Genomic DNA, 18,230 nt, shown 5'->3' with positions numbered 1-18,230 from the left:
CTATAATATAACCACTAGGTGGAGTTCTAAGCCTATTTTCTGTATTCTCGTTGTTTTAACGTTATGAAGAAGACTTGTACATGTTGTTGAGAACGCAGTAAAGTGTGACGCATATTTCGTTCTGTGAGTTTTATGAGTACTCCGAGTCTTTATTAAAACCAACACATGAAACATATGTCTAAAGAAAGTAGGGATGGGCTGATCGATCCGAACGTATCAAAACGTCCGAGAATGATGATCAAATTTCAAAATGCTTTGAAATCACACTCTTATTTTTATTGTAAACCTGTGATAAAACATCGATGCTTGTGTTTTACACTTTTAAGAAAACAAAAAAAATGGCAGCAAACAACCACTTTTATAATTATTGTTTTGCGATCTTTGCGATTGATTTTCTTTCTGATTAATTTTCTGATAAATCTACCATTTGTTGTTGAAATGACGTAGTTCCAACGGGAGCGCTGAAGTGGAGGGCGGGTCCACCTTCTTCATGTAGCCAATCAGATGAGCTAATCGCTAACTCTCGATTTACTCTTATCTGATTGGTTTAAAAACACGCCAGTCACCAGAACACATCTTTAACATAATTTGGCTCAGACCCGTTCTCGTTGCTGCAATGGAACTTTTAATAATGCACACATGCATGTTATATAATAAATAAATAAAAGAACAAATGAATAAATAAATGAATAAATAAACCATGATTACTTAAGGTTACAAATACACACACACACACACACACACTCCATCATTGCAATCTTGACATCGCAGCCTGTTCATTATATCCGCAATAAAATATAATAATAAAATAGTAAACCTAACATATAAAAATTACTCTGTTTAAATTAGGGCTGGGCGATAAAACGATCTCGATATGGCATCGCGATAATATTTATTTAGACTACGATGATAAACTTTTGACATGTTTACTCGATATGGATAGACCTAACAGCCTATTACAAAGCAGAAATAAACGGACAACAGCCAGTCAGAACGCAGATTTTGGCTTGTGCGTCTAAGTACACGCCCATTTGCTAGCAGAGTTAAACGGATTTTATTCAACTATGAGGAAGTGCAAGTTTAGCGATACTTGGCTTGAAAAATCTGAATTTCGTGCTTGGTTAAAGCCAGTTGCAAATAATGCATTTGAAGCCTACTGCTTATGCAAGAAAGCTATTAAATTGGGAATGTTGGGTGTACGGGCGCTGGAGTCTCATTCAAAAAGTGAAAAACATCTAACTGTTGTGAAGGGTCTCCAGCAAACGACAGCCATCAGCCATTACGCGCTTTGGAATAGCGGATGATGACTAATTTCCAAAATCACGGGACCGTTACGTGCTGATGTTCGACGAAAGTCTTAATCGCACCACCAAAAGCGAAACAGCTGGACCTGCACGTACGTTTTTGGGAGGCGGGCAGGTGCAGTCAAGATACCTGGGATCCCAGTTCATGGGTCATGCAACTGCCGAGGACTTAATGAAACATGTGAAAGTAAGTAAATGTTTTATTTTAGCAAATAAATAAATTTGAGCTAAAATTATTTTAGCTGTTACGACTTTGTTTATAGATTATTATTTTTTCATTAGCAAAAGGGTGATTAGAGTGATATTTTCTGTTGAGAACTCTGTTGCACCCTGTTGACTTAAATGGGCGCGTTCTCTTGAATTGCTTAGTTACCAATGATCGCACGCGTTAACTCGACAATCGACTACTGTGGACTTCGACCGAAAACAGGAAGGCCCTGTCCCAATATGCACACTATGCCCTAAGGCCTTCCTCGAAGTGGACACTTGTTGAAAGTGCACTTAGCGGAGTAAGTGCGCAAGGGCCCGAAGCTGTGAAAAGCAGAATTGGGACAGTTTTGCACACGTCACTATCTACGTCACTTCTGTTGTGATCAGGAGAGCAAACATAATGTGCAGGGTAGTCCGATAGACTTCTATATACAGGTGAAACTCGAAAAATTAGAATATCGTGCAAAAGTTCATTAATTTCAGTAATTCAACTTAAAAGGTGAAACTAATATATTATATAGACTCATTACAAGCAAAGTAAGATATTTCAAGCCTTTATTTGATATCATTTTGATGATTATGGCTTACAGCTTATGAAAACCCCAAATTCAGAATCTCAGAAAATTAGAATATTGTGAAAAGGTTCAGTATTGTAGGCTCAAAGTGTCACACTCTAATCAGCTAAATACCTGCAAAGGGTTCCTGAGCCTTTAAATGGTCTCTCAGTCTGGTTCAGTTGAATTCACAATCATGGGGAAAACTGCTGACCTGACAGTTGTGCAGAAAACCATCATTGACACCCTCCACAAGGAGGGAAAGCCTCAAAAGGTAATTGCAAAAGAAGTTGGATGTTCTCAAAGTGCTGTATCAAAGCACATTAATAGAAAGTTAAGTGGAAGGGAAAAGTGTGGAAGAAAAAGGTGCACAAGCAGCAGGGATGACCGTAGCCTGGAGAGGATTGTCAGGAAAAGGCCATTCAAATGTGTGGGGAGCTTCACAAGGAGTGGACTGAGGCTGGAGTTACTGCATCAAGAGCCACCACACACAGACGGGTCCTGGACATGGGCTTCAAATGTCAAACGTCTTACCTGGGCTAAGGAAAAAAGAACTGGTCTGTTGCTCAGTGGTCCAAAGTCCTCTTTTCTGATGAGAGCAAATTTTGCATCTCATTTGGAAACCAAGGTCCAAGAGTCTGGAGGAAGAATGGAGAGGCACACAATCCAAGATGCTTGAAGTCCAGTGTGAAGTTTCCACAGTCTGTGTTGGTTTGGGGAGCCATGTCATCGGCTGGTGTTGGTCCACTGTGCTTTATTAAGTCCGAGTCAACGCAGCCATCTACCGGGACATTTTAGAGCACTTCATGCTTCCTTCAGCAGACAAGCTTTATGGAGATGCTGACTTCATTTTCCAGCAGGACTTGGCACCTGCCCACACTGCCAAAAGTACCAAAACCTGGTTCAATGACCATGGTATTACTGTGCTTGATTGGCCAGCAAACTCGCCTGACCTGAACCCCATAGAGAATCTATGGGGCATTGCCAAGAGAAAGATGAGAGACATGAGACCAAACAATGCAGAAGAGCTGAAGGCCGCTATTGAAGCATCTTGGTCTTCCATAACACCTCAGCAGTGCCACAGGCTGTTAGCATCCATGCCACGCCGCATTGAGGCAGTAATTAATGCAAAAGGGGCCCAAACCAAGTACTGAGTACATATGCGTGATTATACTTTTCAGAGGGCCGACATTTCTGTATTTAAAATCCTTTTTTTTTATTGATTTCATGTAATATTCTAATTCTCTGAGATTCTGAATTTGGGGTTTTCATAAGCTGTAAGCCATAATCATCAAAATGATATCATATAAAGGCTTGAAATATCTTACTTTGCTTATAATGAGTCTATATATTATATTAGTTTCACCTTTTAAGTTGAATTACTGAAATTAATGAACTTTTGCACGATATTCTAATTTTTCGAGTTTCACCTGTATCTCTGAACCGGAGCCTGTAGCGTTGAAATTTGACGTCTTGGGTAAGCTCACCGCAATGGTCTGCTGCGAATGGGTCGAGACTGCAATAAATAAAAATAAAAAGGAATAGGCTACAATAAATGATCTATGGCAGGGCTAGTATATTGGTGGCCCCCAGATCATCTTTATCTGGCTCTCCAACAGTTTTTTTATGTTTAAAAACCCTCACAATCTGATATCAAAGTGCCCTCTCAGCAAAGGTTTAGCGCGTTCATAGGCAACCGCATTCATCGGTGAGTTTAACAACGCTCATTGTGGTGTACAACCCCATTCATCGGTGAGTTTAACAACGCTCAACTGCAGGTAAAGCGGCATTCAGAGGTGAGTTTAACCAAAACAACGCTAAACTGCATGTGGCTAATGTTTACACCCAGGGTACATTACGGCATGTTTTCCATAACGTTACGACGTTCTCAATATAATTCATAATCCCACGTTTATAATGAACAATGCGTTATGGTTATTGTGTTATTAAAAACTGTGTACGCAGGTGTTACAGTTAACATGGTAACACTAAGTTACACCTGGTTTACTTGTATGTTACTGATTAAGAAGTAATGTCAAAAAACAGTTATAACTGCATGAAGATGAATGGTAACACAATACTGGCAAAATACTGTTTACATCTTGCAAATGCATATGATTCAAGACTAGAATTCCCCCAGAACGGAGGGAGGGGCGGGGTGACCAAACCTCATTATCATTTAAAGTCATATGCACTGAAACGGCGTGCTGAAAACGGAGCTGTTTTTGAGCAGTTAAAATTAGTGTTTTCTTAAAATACTAATGAGAATTTTTAATAAAAGTATATTACAAAGTTTTCATTTAGACCCTAAAGATTCATATTAACTTGTACAAAAATGGCATTATATGACCCCTTTAAGGTTACAAATACACACACACACACACTCCATCATTGCAATCTTGACATTGCAGCCTGTTCATTATAGCCGCAATAAAATATAATAATAAAATAGCAAACCTACCATATAAAAATTACTTTGTTTAAATAGTCAGTAGTACAATTCGTATCATTCACAGTAAGCACCGCTCCACTGTGATGTTTCCAAGCATATTTTTGCGCATGTAAAGAGGATGATTTTCTACGTCGGTATTGGAGCGTGAGTAAAGTACAAAGCCTATAATAACTGGCAGAAGGCAGTAAGACAAACAGGAAGTCTGTTATAACTTCTGCATACATTAATTGATCTCGACGAAACTTCAGCAGTGTGTTCGCTGTAAGAGGCCGATCGCATGGATGTTGCTATTGTGAGTCAGTTATAGCGCCACCAACTGGCAGAAGGAAGTGTGTCACTTTCAAAATGCTTTTAAATCACCCCCTTATGTCTCAAGTGAACAAACAGACCAACAGAAAGTCAGATATTTTGGTTTGAATGTGGATTTCTTGGAATTTGCACACATCTTCTCGACGGTCGAAGCGAGCTTACGTTATTGCCCGTCGTGCGCGGCGACCCTAAAGGCCCAGGGGTGGGGGTGCCACCGGCTTGGGCCCGTCATCGCTGCTCGCAGCTTTAATTTCAAATTGGTTTCTTGAACATGACAATGAGTTCACTGTACTAAAATGGCCCCCACAGTCACCAGATCTCAACCCAATAGAGCATCTTTGGGATGTGGTGGAACGGGAGCTTCGTGCCCTGGATGTGCATCCCACAAATCTTCATCAACTGCAAGATGCTATCCTATCAATATGGGCCAACATTTCTAAAGAATGCTTTCAGCACCTTGTTGAATCAATGCCACGTAGAATTAAGGCAGTTCTGAAGGCGAAAGGGGGTCAAACACAGTATTAGTATGGTGTTCCTAATAATCCTTTAGGTGAGTGTATTTCTGTCATATTTTTTTCCATTTAAATTGAGTTTTATTTTGGTGTAGCTTTTATTTTGTAGTGAAGCCCTTTCTGTTTCTTTGTGTTTTTGATGGTAGCTTCTTCTGGAAAAGAAGTTCGCTACGTGACCCACTGTGATTATTAAACTGCAAAAGGCTGCAATTTAATTACACAAATATGTAGTCTGTATGTGCCTCGCGCAAAAAGGAGAATTAGTACTTTGCTCTGTCATCTGCTACAAACAGATTGTGCAATGATCATGATGGTGTTTTCCATGTTTGAGACAAGGAGCTCTAAAAGGCATGAGTACTGTGTATCTTTGTCTGTACAACACCAGTTCTACACATTCACAAGACTCACATTTGAAGTGTGCAGCACATGCAAACTATATATTTTTCTCATTAAATCACAGCTTTTGCAGTTTAACCCTTTTACACGTACGATCAAGCTGGTGTGATTACACTAGGCTGGGCTCAGAGGCGTATGATCAATCTGGTGTGATCTGCTTTCGTGCTGCTGTTTACAAGCAAAGAGAGACTGAAGCGGTTGTCATGAACCAGCTGCTCAAATAGACTAGACTTTTCTTATAAACAATATCTTTATTTTTATATATTACAAACTTTCAAACAATCACTAAATAAAAGTATAAAGCCGTTACCATCAGAGGGATAGCAGCCATGTTTTCTGACATCAAACAAAGAATGTACAAACTAGTCAGTCCACTCGAGTCTTCTCCCATTCTGTCAGTCACCCTCACAACCACTTCCAGTTGGAAAGTGGAAGGGCAAGTTTTTTAGAACCTTTTATGCTCCTCCTTTTGTATGCTTCTATGATGAGACAAACTCTGAATCCCATCTTGCATTGCAACAAAAATAATGCAGCACACATAGAAGGCAAGCACGTTCGCAATCACATCTTTTCTATCATAATCATTATAAACATCTAGAAACCACATTATATGTTTGATAATATATAATCTGATCTTCAGTGCACCTGCTGTGATATAATCTGTCCTCCAGTGCATCTGCTGTGAAGTGAAAGGTATGATTTTTTTTCTTTAATTACGGCGCACATTTAAGAACTCATGCTGGGGAGACTATTAGTACAGGACAAATTTGCATGTGAAAAGGTTAATAACCACAATAGTAGGGGGCTTGGGTAGCTCAGCAAGTAAAGACGCTGACTACCACACCTGGAGCCGCAAGTTCAAATCCAGGGCTTGCTGAGTAACTCCGGTCAGGCTTCCTAAGCAACCAATCGGTCCGGTTACTAGGGTGGGTGGGTAGTCATGTTTGGTTAACCTCCTCGTGGTCGCTATAATTTGGTTCCTGCTCTCGGTGGGGTGCGTGGTGAGTTGTACCTGGATGCGGAGAATAGCGTGGGCCTCTCTGCGGTAAAGCACTGTGTGGATTTACGGTCTCGGACACGGAGACAACTGAGATTCGTCCTCCGCCACCCGGATTGAGATGGATTGAGTCACTTCGCCACCATGAGGACTTAGAGCGCATTGGGAGAAAGAATTATAATAATAAATAATCACACTATTACACAACATGATTTTAATTTGTGCAATGAATGTTTACGTAATTACATTTGTACATCAGATGGTATCGTTTTTTGGTATCGGAGCATTTTTACAGGCACGACCACAAGTAAATTACTGTGGTATCTGACCCTATATCGGTATGGGGGTATCCCTAATTTTATTAATCTTTATTTTCTCCCGTGCAACTGTCCAAGGTTCCCTCTTGAGATGCTCCAGGGGTGGAAGAGAACATTATTTTGGTTTTTGCATCCAGTTTGTCCCATTGAGTTGAGACCTCAGGGTTCGCGCTTAAGCCGTTCTAGGGAATTAAGCCGTTCTAGAATTTGATTGAGTGGAAGTTAATCTTTCAAGTTCAGCAACTTTTTGCGAGCCTTTGACAGTCAGGGCAGCTTGACGGGGAAATACTTTTTTTTTGGCTAACTTTGACTCGCTGATCCTCAGTTTGCAATGTCAATCAAATCAAATCACTTTATAGTCACACTACCATGTACACAAGTGCAACAGTAGGTGAAAGTCTTGTGTGCAGTTCCGAGCAACATAGCAGTCATGACAGTGACGAGACATATACCAGTTTACAATAAACAACATATTTACACAACAAAATTTACATATCAAATGTACACATACTTACACAACACAATAATTATATACAATGTACAGTAAACAATACACACAATATAGAATACACATACAATAAAAAAAATAAAAATAAAGAGTATATAAAAAAATATATATACAGTAGTTGTAATGAGGAGAATATATTTGACAGTCCAGTGTGAGATATAAGATTAATAAAGTGCAGTACTTATTGATCGTGAGAGATCAAATGTTCAAAAGTCTGATTGCTTGGGGGAAGAAGCTGTCATGTTGTCAGCTGGTGCGGGTCCTGATGCTGCGATACTGCCTGCCTGATGGTAGCAGTGAGAGCAGCCCATGACTCGGGTGGCTGGAGTCTCTGATGATCCTCCGAGCACACCACCTGTTATATATTTCCTGGAGGGAGGGAAGCTCACCTCCGATGATGTTTCTGGCAGTTCGCACCACCCTTTGCAGGGCTTTGCGGTTGTGGGCGGTGCTATTGCTGTACCAGGCGGTGATGCAGCCAGTCAGGATGCTCTCTACGGTACTAGTGTAGAACCGTGTGAGGATGTGGTGGTTCATTCCAAACTTCCTCAGCCGTCTGAGGAAGAAGAGGCGCTGGTGAGCCTTCTTCACAACGGCCTCAGTGTGGATGGACCATGTGAGTTCCTCAGTGATGTGGACACCGAGGAACTTGTAACTGCTGACTCTCTCCACCGGTGCTCCATTAATGGTGATGGGGCGGTGTTCTCTGTCTTTCTTCCTGAAGTCCATCACAAGCTCCTTGGTTTTACTGATGTTGAGGGAGAGGTTGTGCTCCTGACACCAGCATGTCAGAGTGTGCACCTCCTCTCTGTAGGCTGTTTCATCATTGTCAGTGATCAGACCTACCACTGTCGTATCATCAGCAAACTTAATGATGGCATTGGAGCTATGTGTTGCCACACATACCCCTTTTCCACCAACAAGAACCAGGTGCTGGTTCAGAGCTAGAGCTAGTGCCGGTTCGGAGTTGGTTCGACTAATGAGCCTTCAAAGAACCGGTTTGCTTTTCCACAGGCTAAAGAGCCAGCACAGAGCCAGGTCTTACGTCACTGTATACGTCTCATCTTTCCCAGCAACGTTAGCGCGGTGGCGCCAAACACAAACACACCAATAAACCATGGCGGACGTTGCTTTGCTATTGATGTTCATGGCTTTGCGGACCTACATCGGCATCCAAACACGGCGGATCCAACGTGTTCGCGTGGCTCGCCTTTATTTGTACAGACGGAGATTACAAAAATGGCGGTCACAAGTTTCTGTTCGTCTTGATGGTCACGGTAACCCCGCCCCCAGCCGCTGACGTAAGCGGTTCTTACTTCTAGACCAGCAATGATTTGGTGCTACTTAAGAACCACTTTTACTGGTTCGGAGCTGGTGCTTTGGTGGTCGAAAAACAAAGAACCGATTTGAAACTAGGCTCTGGCTCCGAACCAGCACCAGCTCTGCCTTGGTGGAAAAGGGGTAACAGTCATGTGTGTCACAGCCCTGCGGGGCTCCAGTGTTGAGGGTCAGTGATGAGGAGATGTTGCTGTACATTCTAACCACCTGGCATCTGCCTGACAGGGAGTCCAGGATCCAGCTGCACAGCAACCTGTTTAAGCCCAGAGCCCGGAGTTTCTCTTCAAGCTTGGAGGGCACTATGGTGTTGAATGCTGAGCTGAGCTGTTTACTCAAAAAAAGAAAAGAGTAGTTGTGCAAGTTGTTGCAAAATGTCACAATGAGTAAAAAAAAAGTGTGGAAAACCTTAGAAACAAATTAGAATAGAGAAAACAGGGAGAGGAGAGAGAACTGGCTGCTCTTTCCTTCAAGGTGAGTCACACGAGTTGATGCATGGGCTCTTAACAATTGACCTGATAGACCAATAGACCTTATTCACAGTGGTGCGATTATTTGATTTTTGGCAGGAATGGAAACAAGGCAAAAGGAACACAGAAAATGCATCTTTCCAAGAAGTTTAAGTATACAAAACAACTCCAGGAAACACGAGTTGTGAAAATTTGTTGCGATCTAATACGCATTATCTAGCTTTATACAGTGCATGCCATTGATATCCTCACAGCTTTGTTTTCATTCCCACCTAAAACTAAACGTGATGTCTCTCTGATTAAGGTCTATTTAAGCGGCATTATCAATATGTCAAATATATTTGCAAAAAAAAAAGATTGCAAAAGACAAAGATATATTTAATTGCAAAAAACAAGTTGTAAACAAAAACCTAAAATTGAGATCCTTTTTTGTCTCTTTTCTGTCTTTTGTTACACTTTCTTGGAGTTTTACTTTGCGATAGCTGTTTTTATTAGAAATTTAGAATAAAAAAGGGAAAGAGCTTGTTAATTTAAAGCTCTGTCCTAGAGGTCGACCGATTAATCGGCCGATTTTTTGCATTTTTTACATAATCGCATTGGCCAATATCCACGCATATCAAGCCGATTATTAGGCAAGCGCATCTGTGGGCAGCCTAGTGTTGTTGTGGAACACGTGTTCGACGCACACTGCCCCTAGAGTCATTTTCCAGCAGAGTGAACAGACCTCATCCAGTGCCTAAGGAAGGAGCTAAGTTCCTTGGAGAAAACAGTAAGGGTTAAATTTGTATAACTTCTTTAGATTTAATTAAAAACTTTTGATACGTTACTGCCAACTTCAAGAAAAAACGTGACAAACGCGATAGTTGACATGACGTTCGGCAACTTTGGATATTGATAGCGTAGTTGAAGTTGCATTATCACAGCAGAAGGGTTGCTGTCATGTCACAATAAGCAAGCAAGAATTTTGCAATTACAGACAGTGAACCTGAGACTTTTATTTGTTCTGTTTGTGTGTCTTATATTTGAGAGGGTTGTCACTCAATGCAAATAAATAAGTAATAAAAATATACCAACGCAGTATGCTATTGAAGGACTGGCTTTGGTAAGCTCGGACGTTATCGGTTCTGCTGTCGGTACTGGAGAAATTAAGAAAATACATTCTTTATTGCTATAAAGAGAAAGTTATTTTATATCGCCAGCCATTTCTATGTATAATAATATGAAACCATTTGTCTGTGATGCAATTTAGCTATTCGCAGTAAGAGAGAGAGAGAGAGAGAGAGAGAACTCGCTCACGCGGTGCCACAGCGAGCACAAAACGAGCCCAACACGAGCCCAGCATAATGAGTGACAGAACTAAACATTCAAACATAGCCTGGTTTAGATATGTGATTATTAGTCTGATTTTATTTTAGATTTCGCCTTCCAAAGATTATAAAAAAGAATATTTATACATAAGCCGCATTCTGTCTAGCACAACTTCCTTCCCTTCACAGCGGTGCACTGACATTTCTCCCTAAAACTCAAACTTAACGTCAGAATCAGCACGATCGGTGATTGTTGTAAAATGCAGTCTAGCTACTGTTGCTAAATTGCGGGACGCGTTTAATAAGAGTGCAAGAGATACTGTTCCCAAGGCGGCGCGCGCTCCGAAACACACCGCAAAGAGACAAGCAAAGTATAGGCTACTTTGGGTTTCATGCGTCTAAACGATCAACTATACACAAAAATATGTCAAAACGACCGGCTTGGAGATTCACTTAAACACAGTTTATGTCTTAAATGGATGTAGTTATGGAAATAGTTGGGGAGGAAATATGCTGCATCAGGAGTTTATTAGATCTGAACACGGTCTTAAAGGGGAAGCTGTCTATTAAACATGTGACGATTGAGCCACTGCGAATCAAACAACAAAAGGCAAAGAGAAAATCACTTACAGCTCTTGAATGAATAACTTCTGCATTAATGAGCATTAATCTATCTATGATAAACTATGCAGTGTTATTTTACAATTGATTACTTTATTAGATTTCTTTTTAGACCACACCTGAACAGTAATGTTAGTAGACCTTCCTGAAATAACATTTTATATATATATATATATATATATATATATATATATATATATATATATATATATATATATATATATATATATAACAAAAGAACGTTAAAGTACCGGATCGATAAGCAGTATCAGTAAGATAGTAATACCATTAAAACCTTAACGATACCCACCCCTAGTTATGCCTGTGCTTCTCTTGGATGCTCTGAATATTGGATTACGTGTCTGGATTGCCCCTTAATTAAAGCTGCATTTGGATCTCAACCTTCGTGTCTCGGAGCAGTTCAGTAACACCTGCTTTGTTTATTTAATATATTTGTTATACATTATTTATACAATATGTTTTTACATTATACATTTTTAATTTAAGTGTACAAGTGCAGATTGGTCAAGTGTTCAATAAATGTATTTGTTGAGAAATGTTGTCTATCTTAAGTAATTATGTGTGTTACATTTTATCTTTCAAATAAAAGGTTCAAATAAGAGGTTAAAAACAAGCACATATCGGTCAAATATCGGCCAAAATAAATCGGCAGCATTAATCGGCCATCGGGCGACTCGGATTTCAAAAGATCGGCATCGGCCTGAAAAAACCAATTTCGGTCGACCTCTACTCTGTCCTCCATGGTGTGCATTGGAACTGACCCTCCGCTAAGACCAGCTGCTCTGCGCTATGCTGTCCTGCCACAAATTTGGAGAGAGAATTTTGGGGGTTAAGAATGAGCAAGCAGGAAATGTTTATAAAAAGTAATGTGTCTTAATCTGTGAAGCAAGAATGTCCAGGACCTGATGTATGTCTGGGAATGGTTTTTATACATTGACTTTTGGCAAAAAAAAAGAGAGGAACTGTCTACTCTGTTTATGGCTGGGCAATATGACAATATGACTTTTAAATGTACTCCACAATTTAAATTGTATGTTATTTATTAGAATGTGGTTAGAGTAACCCTAAGAAAAGTTATTTTCAGTATTGGAAACAAAGGTGTGCAAGAAAAATTTAGATATGCACCACAGGGGGAAGTTGTCAACAGAGTGTAAAATAATTTATCATTAAAATTCAACTAGCAAAGTTTTCCAAAATGATCGCTTGCCAAATGTTGTCTATAGATACAGTACACTTGAAACACATCACAGAACAAAGAAATAATTAGCGATCTATCTGAATCATTATGGCAAATGGAGCAGTGGATGTTTGATTCTCCATGATTTGAAATGAAGCACCCGTAACTCTCACATAACTAATGCTTTTTTATGGGTGAAAAGAAAGGAGACCATTCATCAACATGCGCACGCCAAAGCCAGTAATGGTCTTAACCCGTATACCTGCATGATAGACGAAGCTGAGCCACAATCACACTGTGTACAGTCGTACTGGGAATATTACTGTTGTCTTTTATATCAGCGTCTGTCTGATCTGCCACACACATGCAGCTGATCAAATCAGCAGAGGCATTAAGACAAGCGCTGTGAATTATTTTTCTCTTCATTATTCAGTCTTTGGTGGATTTACAACATATCTAACTTTTAGTTTTGCAAGATTTTTTTTGCAAAATCTTGATTTAAAAAAAAAAAAGAAATTGTGTCAATGCAAATTCGAATTAATCTTAAAAATTGAAGAAAATACGCCCAGCCCTAACTCAGAATCTTATCAGAATGCAGTAAACATGATTACGAAATGTAACCAATTAAAGATGAAGTTCTACCTTTCTTTTGGTGAGTTCCACAGCTGCGTCTGAACCTCCCGCCATATGTTCTACTAATAAATGGGCAAAGCAGAAACTGGGTTGAGTTATTATGCTGCAGCAGAAGTCTAGATGGGATATGTGAGATAAGTGTAATGGTATAATCGTTGCATGTTTTGCAGGAGACAAGATCCTCTGGACCGATTGAGTATCGACTGCAGGCAGGACACTGCCAACTTCTCAGTGGACTTCTGATTCGTAATAGGCTTGGCAACTGTGAGACCAGCAGCTGGAAAACTAGGAGACCAGTGTTAGTTAGGTAGTTTAGGGAATATGATTCTTCCTTGGGTCAGGTTTAGGAATTTCTATAACAGAAGCAATCACACTGAGTAAATACCTCCAGACTAAGTAATCAGCCGTGCATTTATGTCCATCCATCCATCCATCCATCCATCCATCTTCAACCGCTTATCCGAAGTCGGGTCACGGGGGCAGCTGCTCCAGCAGGGGGCCCCAAACTTCCCTATCCCGAGCCACATTAACCAACTCTGACTGGGGGACCCCGAGGCGTTCCCAGGCCAGTGTGGAGATGTAATCTCTCCACCTAGTCCTGGGTCTTCCCGAGGCCTCCTCCCAGCTGGACGTGCCTGAAACACCTCCCTAGGGAGGCGGCCAGGGGCATCCTTACCAGATGCCCAAACCACCTCAACTGACTCCTTTCAACGCAAGCGAGCAGCGGCTCCACTCGAAGCTCCTCACGGATGACTGAGCTCCTCACCCTATCTCTAAGGGAGAAGCCCGCCACCCTTCTGAGGAAGCCCATTTCGGCCGCTTGTACTCGCTGACCTAGTTCTTTCCGGTCATGACCCAACCTTCATGACCATAGGTGAGGGTAGGAACAAAAATTGACCGGTAGATCGAGAGCTTTGCCTTCGGCTCAGCTCTCTTTTCGTGACAACGGTGCGATAGAGCGAGTGCAATACCGCCCCGCTGCCCCGATTCTCCGGCCAACCTCCTGCTCCATTGTCCCTCACTCGTGAACAAGACCCCGAGGTACTTAAACTCCTTCACTTGGGGCAAAACCTCATTCCCTACCTGGAGTACGCACTCCATCGGTTTCCTGCTGAGAACCATGGCCTCAGATTTAGAGGTGCTAATCCTCATCCCAGCTGCTTCACACTCGACTGCCAAGCTGATCCAGTGAGAGCTGAAGGTCACGGACCGATGATGACATGAAGACAACATCATCTGCAAAAAGCAGCGATGAGATCCCCAGTCCACCGAACCGCACACCTTCCCCACCCCGACTACGCCTCGATATCCTGTCCATGAATATCACAAACAGGATTGGTGACAAAGCGCAGCCTTGGCGGAGACCAACCCCCACATTTAATGAACTCGACTTCGTGCCGAGGACCCGGACACAGCTCTCGCTTTGGACGTACAGGGATTGGATCGCCCTAAGAAGGGATCCCCCCACCCCGTACTCCCGCAGCACCTCCCACAGTATCTCCCGGGGGACCCGGTCATACGCCTTCTCCAGATCCACAAAACACATGTAGACTGGATGGGCATACTCCCAGGCCCCCTCCAGGATCCTTGCGAGAGTGCATTTATGTATAGTATATAATTGCCCCCAGTATCCAAGTGAAGGCAAAATGTTCAAATGTGTGATGGAGAAGTTTGCTTTAGAATCAAAGCACATGCTTATAATGTTTAACTAAAAAGATAGAAACTCATTTTTGATGCAGAGGAGATAAAATAGTTTTTTCTGCCGACAGGCAGTATCATTTAATTTAATTCTTGTTCCTCTTAAAATTAATTTGGACAATTTGTTGTTTTCTCTTTAGACTCAAAGGTGAAAGAGGAAAGTCAAGAACTGAATGAAGAGCAGAAGCTCCATCACTGTCAGAATCATTGCAATTTCATAAAAAAACAAAAACCTTTTAGTTTCTCACAAAATGTTAAGAAAGAAAAAACTGAACGAAAAAAAGCCAAAAATCCCTCAACCTTCTGTAAGCTTGGAAATAGATTTACAGAGAAAAGAATCCTTACAAGTTCCAGAAGAATTCACACTGGAGAGAAGCCTTTCACCTGCCATCAGTGTGGGAAGAGTTTTAAATATCATAGAAATCTTAATAGGCACATGAGAATTCACACTGCAGAGAAGCTTTTCACATGTCATCAGTGTGGAGATAGTTTTGCACTAAACCGAGATCTACAGAGGCACCAGAGGATTCACACTGGAGAGAAGCCTTTCACCTGTCATCAGTGTGGAAAGAATTTCACAAAAAAAGGAAACCGAGATATTCACATGATGATTCACACTGCAGAGAAACCTTTCACCTGCCATCAGTGTGGGAAAAGTTTTAAAAATCGTGGAAACTTAAATAAGCACATCAGAATTCACACTGGAGAGAAGCCTTTCACATGCACTCAGTGTGGAATGAGTTTCACATTTCATGGAATTCTTAGATTGCATATGCGAGTTCACACTGGAGAGAAGCCATATACGTGTCATCAGTGTGGAAACGGTTTCACACAGAAAGGAAACCTTGATATGCACATGCGAGTTCATACTGGTGAGAAGCTTTTTACGTGTCATCAGTGTGGAAAGGGTTTCACGCGTAGAGGAAGATTTGATTTACACATGCAAATTCACACTAGAGAGAAACCTTTGACTTGCCATCTGTGTGGAAAAGGATTCATAAAAGAAAGAAGTCTCAAAACTCATCGGTGCTCTGCAGTAGAATCGGTCCAAAAACACACCTGAAAATGCTGTTGTGTCAACTCAACTTAAAATTTTAAGGCAACTTGCTGCACTGCTTTTTTGAGTTAACTAAATTTTTTGTTCAAGTTCACTGAACTTGTACTCTTCTGTTCAGCTGATGGAGTTTATTTTTATTTAAACTAGTAATATTTTTTTGATATGACTCAGAGTATGTTCTGAGGACTTGTGTTTTACATAAAAAGGTGTTTTATTCTAGTTAACATTAAATAAGACAATCAAATAAAGCTAGAACTGCAGGCTTAAGGTTTTGTTGCAACTTTTTTGAAACTCCACAACAGCAGCAACTGCTCCTTTTTTCCACATTTGCAATTTGAACAAATGCTAATGCCAGAATTGTAACAATAGAATAAAGAAAATGACTACAATCAATTAAGAACAAAGGCATATTTATGAATAATATAATATACATATATATTTTTAATATACATAAATATTAAGTGCATCCACACATATGGCAAAATAGCTCACAAATGCAAGTTAAGTTTTTAGGAGTTTTTAAGAGTTTAGTTTTAAGGAACTTCACCGTTGCAGAGCAATGAGTGCCCATATTCATGAAGACCTTTTGGGTACCATACTCAATATCCAAGGCAAAGATAAGGCCAGACATGTTAGAAATTGCAGGTTTGTAGCATATTTCAACACAATCACCTCCACATTCTGCAATGTGATAGATGTGGCAAAATCATCTTATTTTATTCCCTGTATACAATCCAAGGTAATGGGGACCAAAACTTTCAAGCTCCCAAAAGGACATGAAAGTAGCATAAAGCTTATCCATACAACTCAAGTGATTTTAATCCATGTCTTCTGAAATAATACAATTGGTATGGATGAAAAACAGACCAAAAATGTAACTCCCTTTTCACTGTAAATATGAACATATTTCGTTTGGAGCTTGAAAGTATTGGACCCCATTGACTTACATTTTATGGATAAATCATTTCATACATTCTTCAAAATATCCGTGTTCTCCACTGAAGAAAGAAAGTTATACGAGTTTGAGATGGAATAAGGGTAAATAATGAGAAATAAAATTTTTGGGTGAACTACTCCTTTTAATATTAATCTCAGTCAAAATTAAATTTTATTGCATCTTCTTTCATATAATGCAAGTGAATGGTGACTGAGTCGATCATTCATGTTTTAAGTAAATTGTGTACCCAATCGCACTGAATCACTCTGGATTTGAATCACAAACCACTGAATCAAGAACTGAATCGGTTTACGGTCAACAATTATGCGGCCTTCATGTGCTATTGGAATTATCGTAAATATGAGTTTCCCCACTCTGCAGTTGCACATGAATGACCCCTCAAATTGTAATTAAAACTTTCTGTTCTAAACTTTCAAAATGGCAGAGGAGAGTACGTTTACTTTAGTGAATGACAGGTTTACAAATTTTTCTAAATGCAGTTAATTGTTAGCGTTTACTGTTTTGGTCATATTCATTTATGTTTAGTACTGTGCAAAAGTTTTATGCACTTAAGATGTTTCACAAAAACATTTGTTTTAAAATGGATATTTATATCTTTAGTGTGTCAATAGGAAAAATACATTTTTAGACTCCCAAACATTACTTTTACAACTAGAAAAAATTTGAATAGAAGAAAAGGGAGCCCTGCAACAGATGTCATGGCCCCAACAAAGTCCCCCCATTGAAAATTGTGTCAGTCTGAGATTACAGAGACAGTATAAATAGAGAGAAGAACTGTAGTGAATTCTCCAAGAAGCTTGGAACATTCTATCTGCCAACAACCAATAAAAACTGTCCAGGTGAACCTAGGAGAATTGGTGCTGTTTTAAAGGCAAAGGTGGTCACCAAATATTGATTTTTATGACTTTGCATGACATTAAGTGATAAATGAAAACTATTTGTCATTATTTTTGAAGACATCCTCGTGCTTAAAACTTTTGCACAGTAATGTATATCAGCAACCATTTGATGCATGATGGACATTTAACACCATAAAAAGCTTGTATTTGACCAAAATTTGCAATTAGCGAGTAATATTTTTATGGTTTCAAAATAAAACTTCCTCAAGAAATATAAATTAACTTTTTTTTCCCCTTCAGCAAAGCACTTTAACATGACATACTCATAATTCCCACTTCAGAAGTGGGAAGTAGGATAATTCCGATAACACATGAAGACAGCAAAAAGATTTACACCCCTATTAGTCCCCCATGGTTAAGTGGTGTGGTGTTTTCATGGCTTTGTTCTATGGCTAAAGAGGAATTAATTAAACATATTCACCAGAAATGTTTTAGGATGTTAAAGGTTTAGGTGTTTCACACCTAGTTTGTTTGAGCACTCCAAGTGCTCTCAGA

The 18,230-nt window shown here is 40.1% G+C and overlaps 1 protein-coding gene across 2 annotated transcripts in view; it reads left to right on the top strand.

Annotated features, from left to right (window-relative positions):
* The window catches only part of LOC127649810 (gastrula zinc finger protein XlCGF8.2DB-like), a 51,451-nt gene extending 35,229 nt beyond the window's left edge, over nt 1-16,222 (top strand). Inside the window, exon 2 of one of the 2 annotated variants that reach the window (XR_007971318.1) lies at nt 13,294-13,638. Coding sequence is in view for 1 of the 2 variants with exons in the window: in XM_052135070.1 (XP_051991030.1) it covers nt 14,962-15,884 (923 nt within the window). In the remaining variant the exon portion in view is untranslated. Of the gene's footprint in view, nt 1-13,293; nt 13,639-14,961 lie in introns of those variants that run through there. The other variant, XM_052135070.1, reaches the window with a different exon arrangement.
* Nucleotides 16,223-18,230: the final 2,008 nt, after the last annotated feature.

The sequence above is a fragment of the Xyrauchen texanus genome, chromosome 9 (assembly GCF_025860055.1).
Source record: "Xyrauchen texanus isolate HMW12.3.18 chromosome 9, RBS_HiC_50CHRs, whole genome shotgun sequence".
NCBI lineage: Eukaryota > Metazoa > Chordata > Actinopteri > Cypriniformes > Catostomidae > Xyrauchen > Xyrauchen texanus.
Note: the sequence above shows the minus strand (reverse complement) of the source record. Positions and strands in the feature narration are given on the sequence as shown.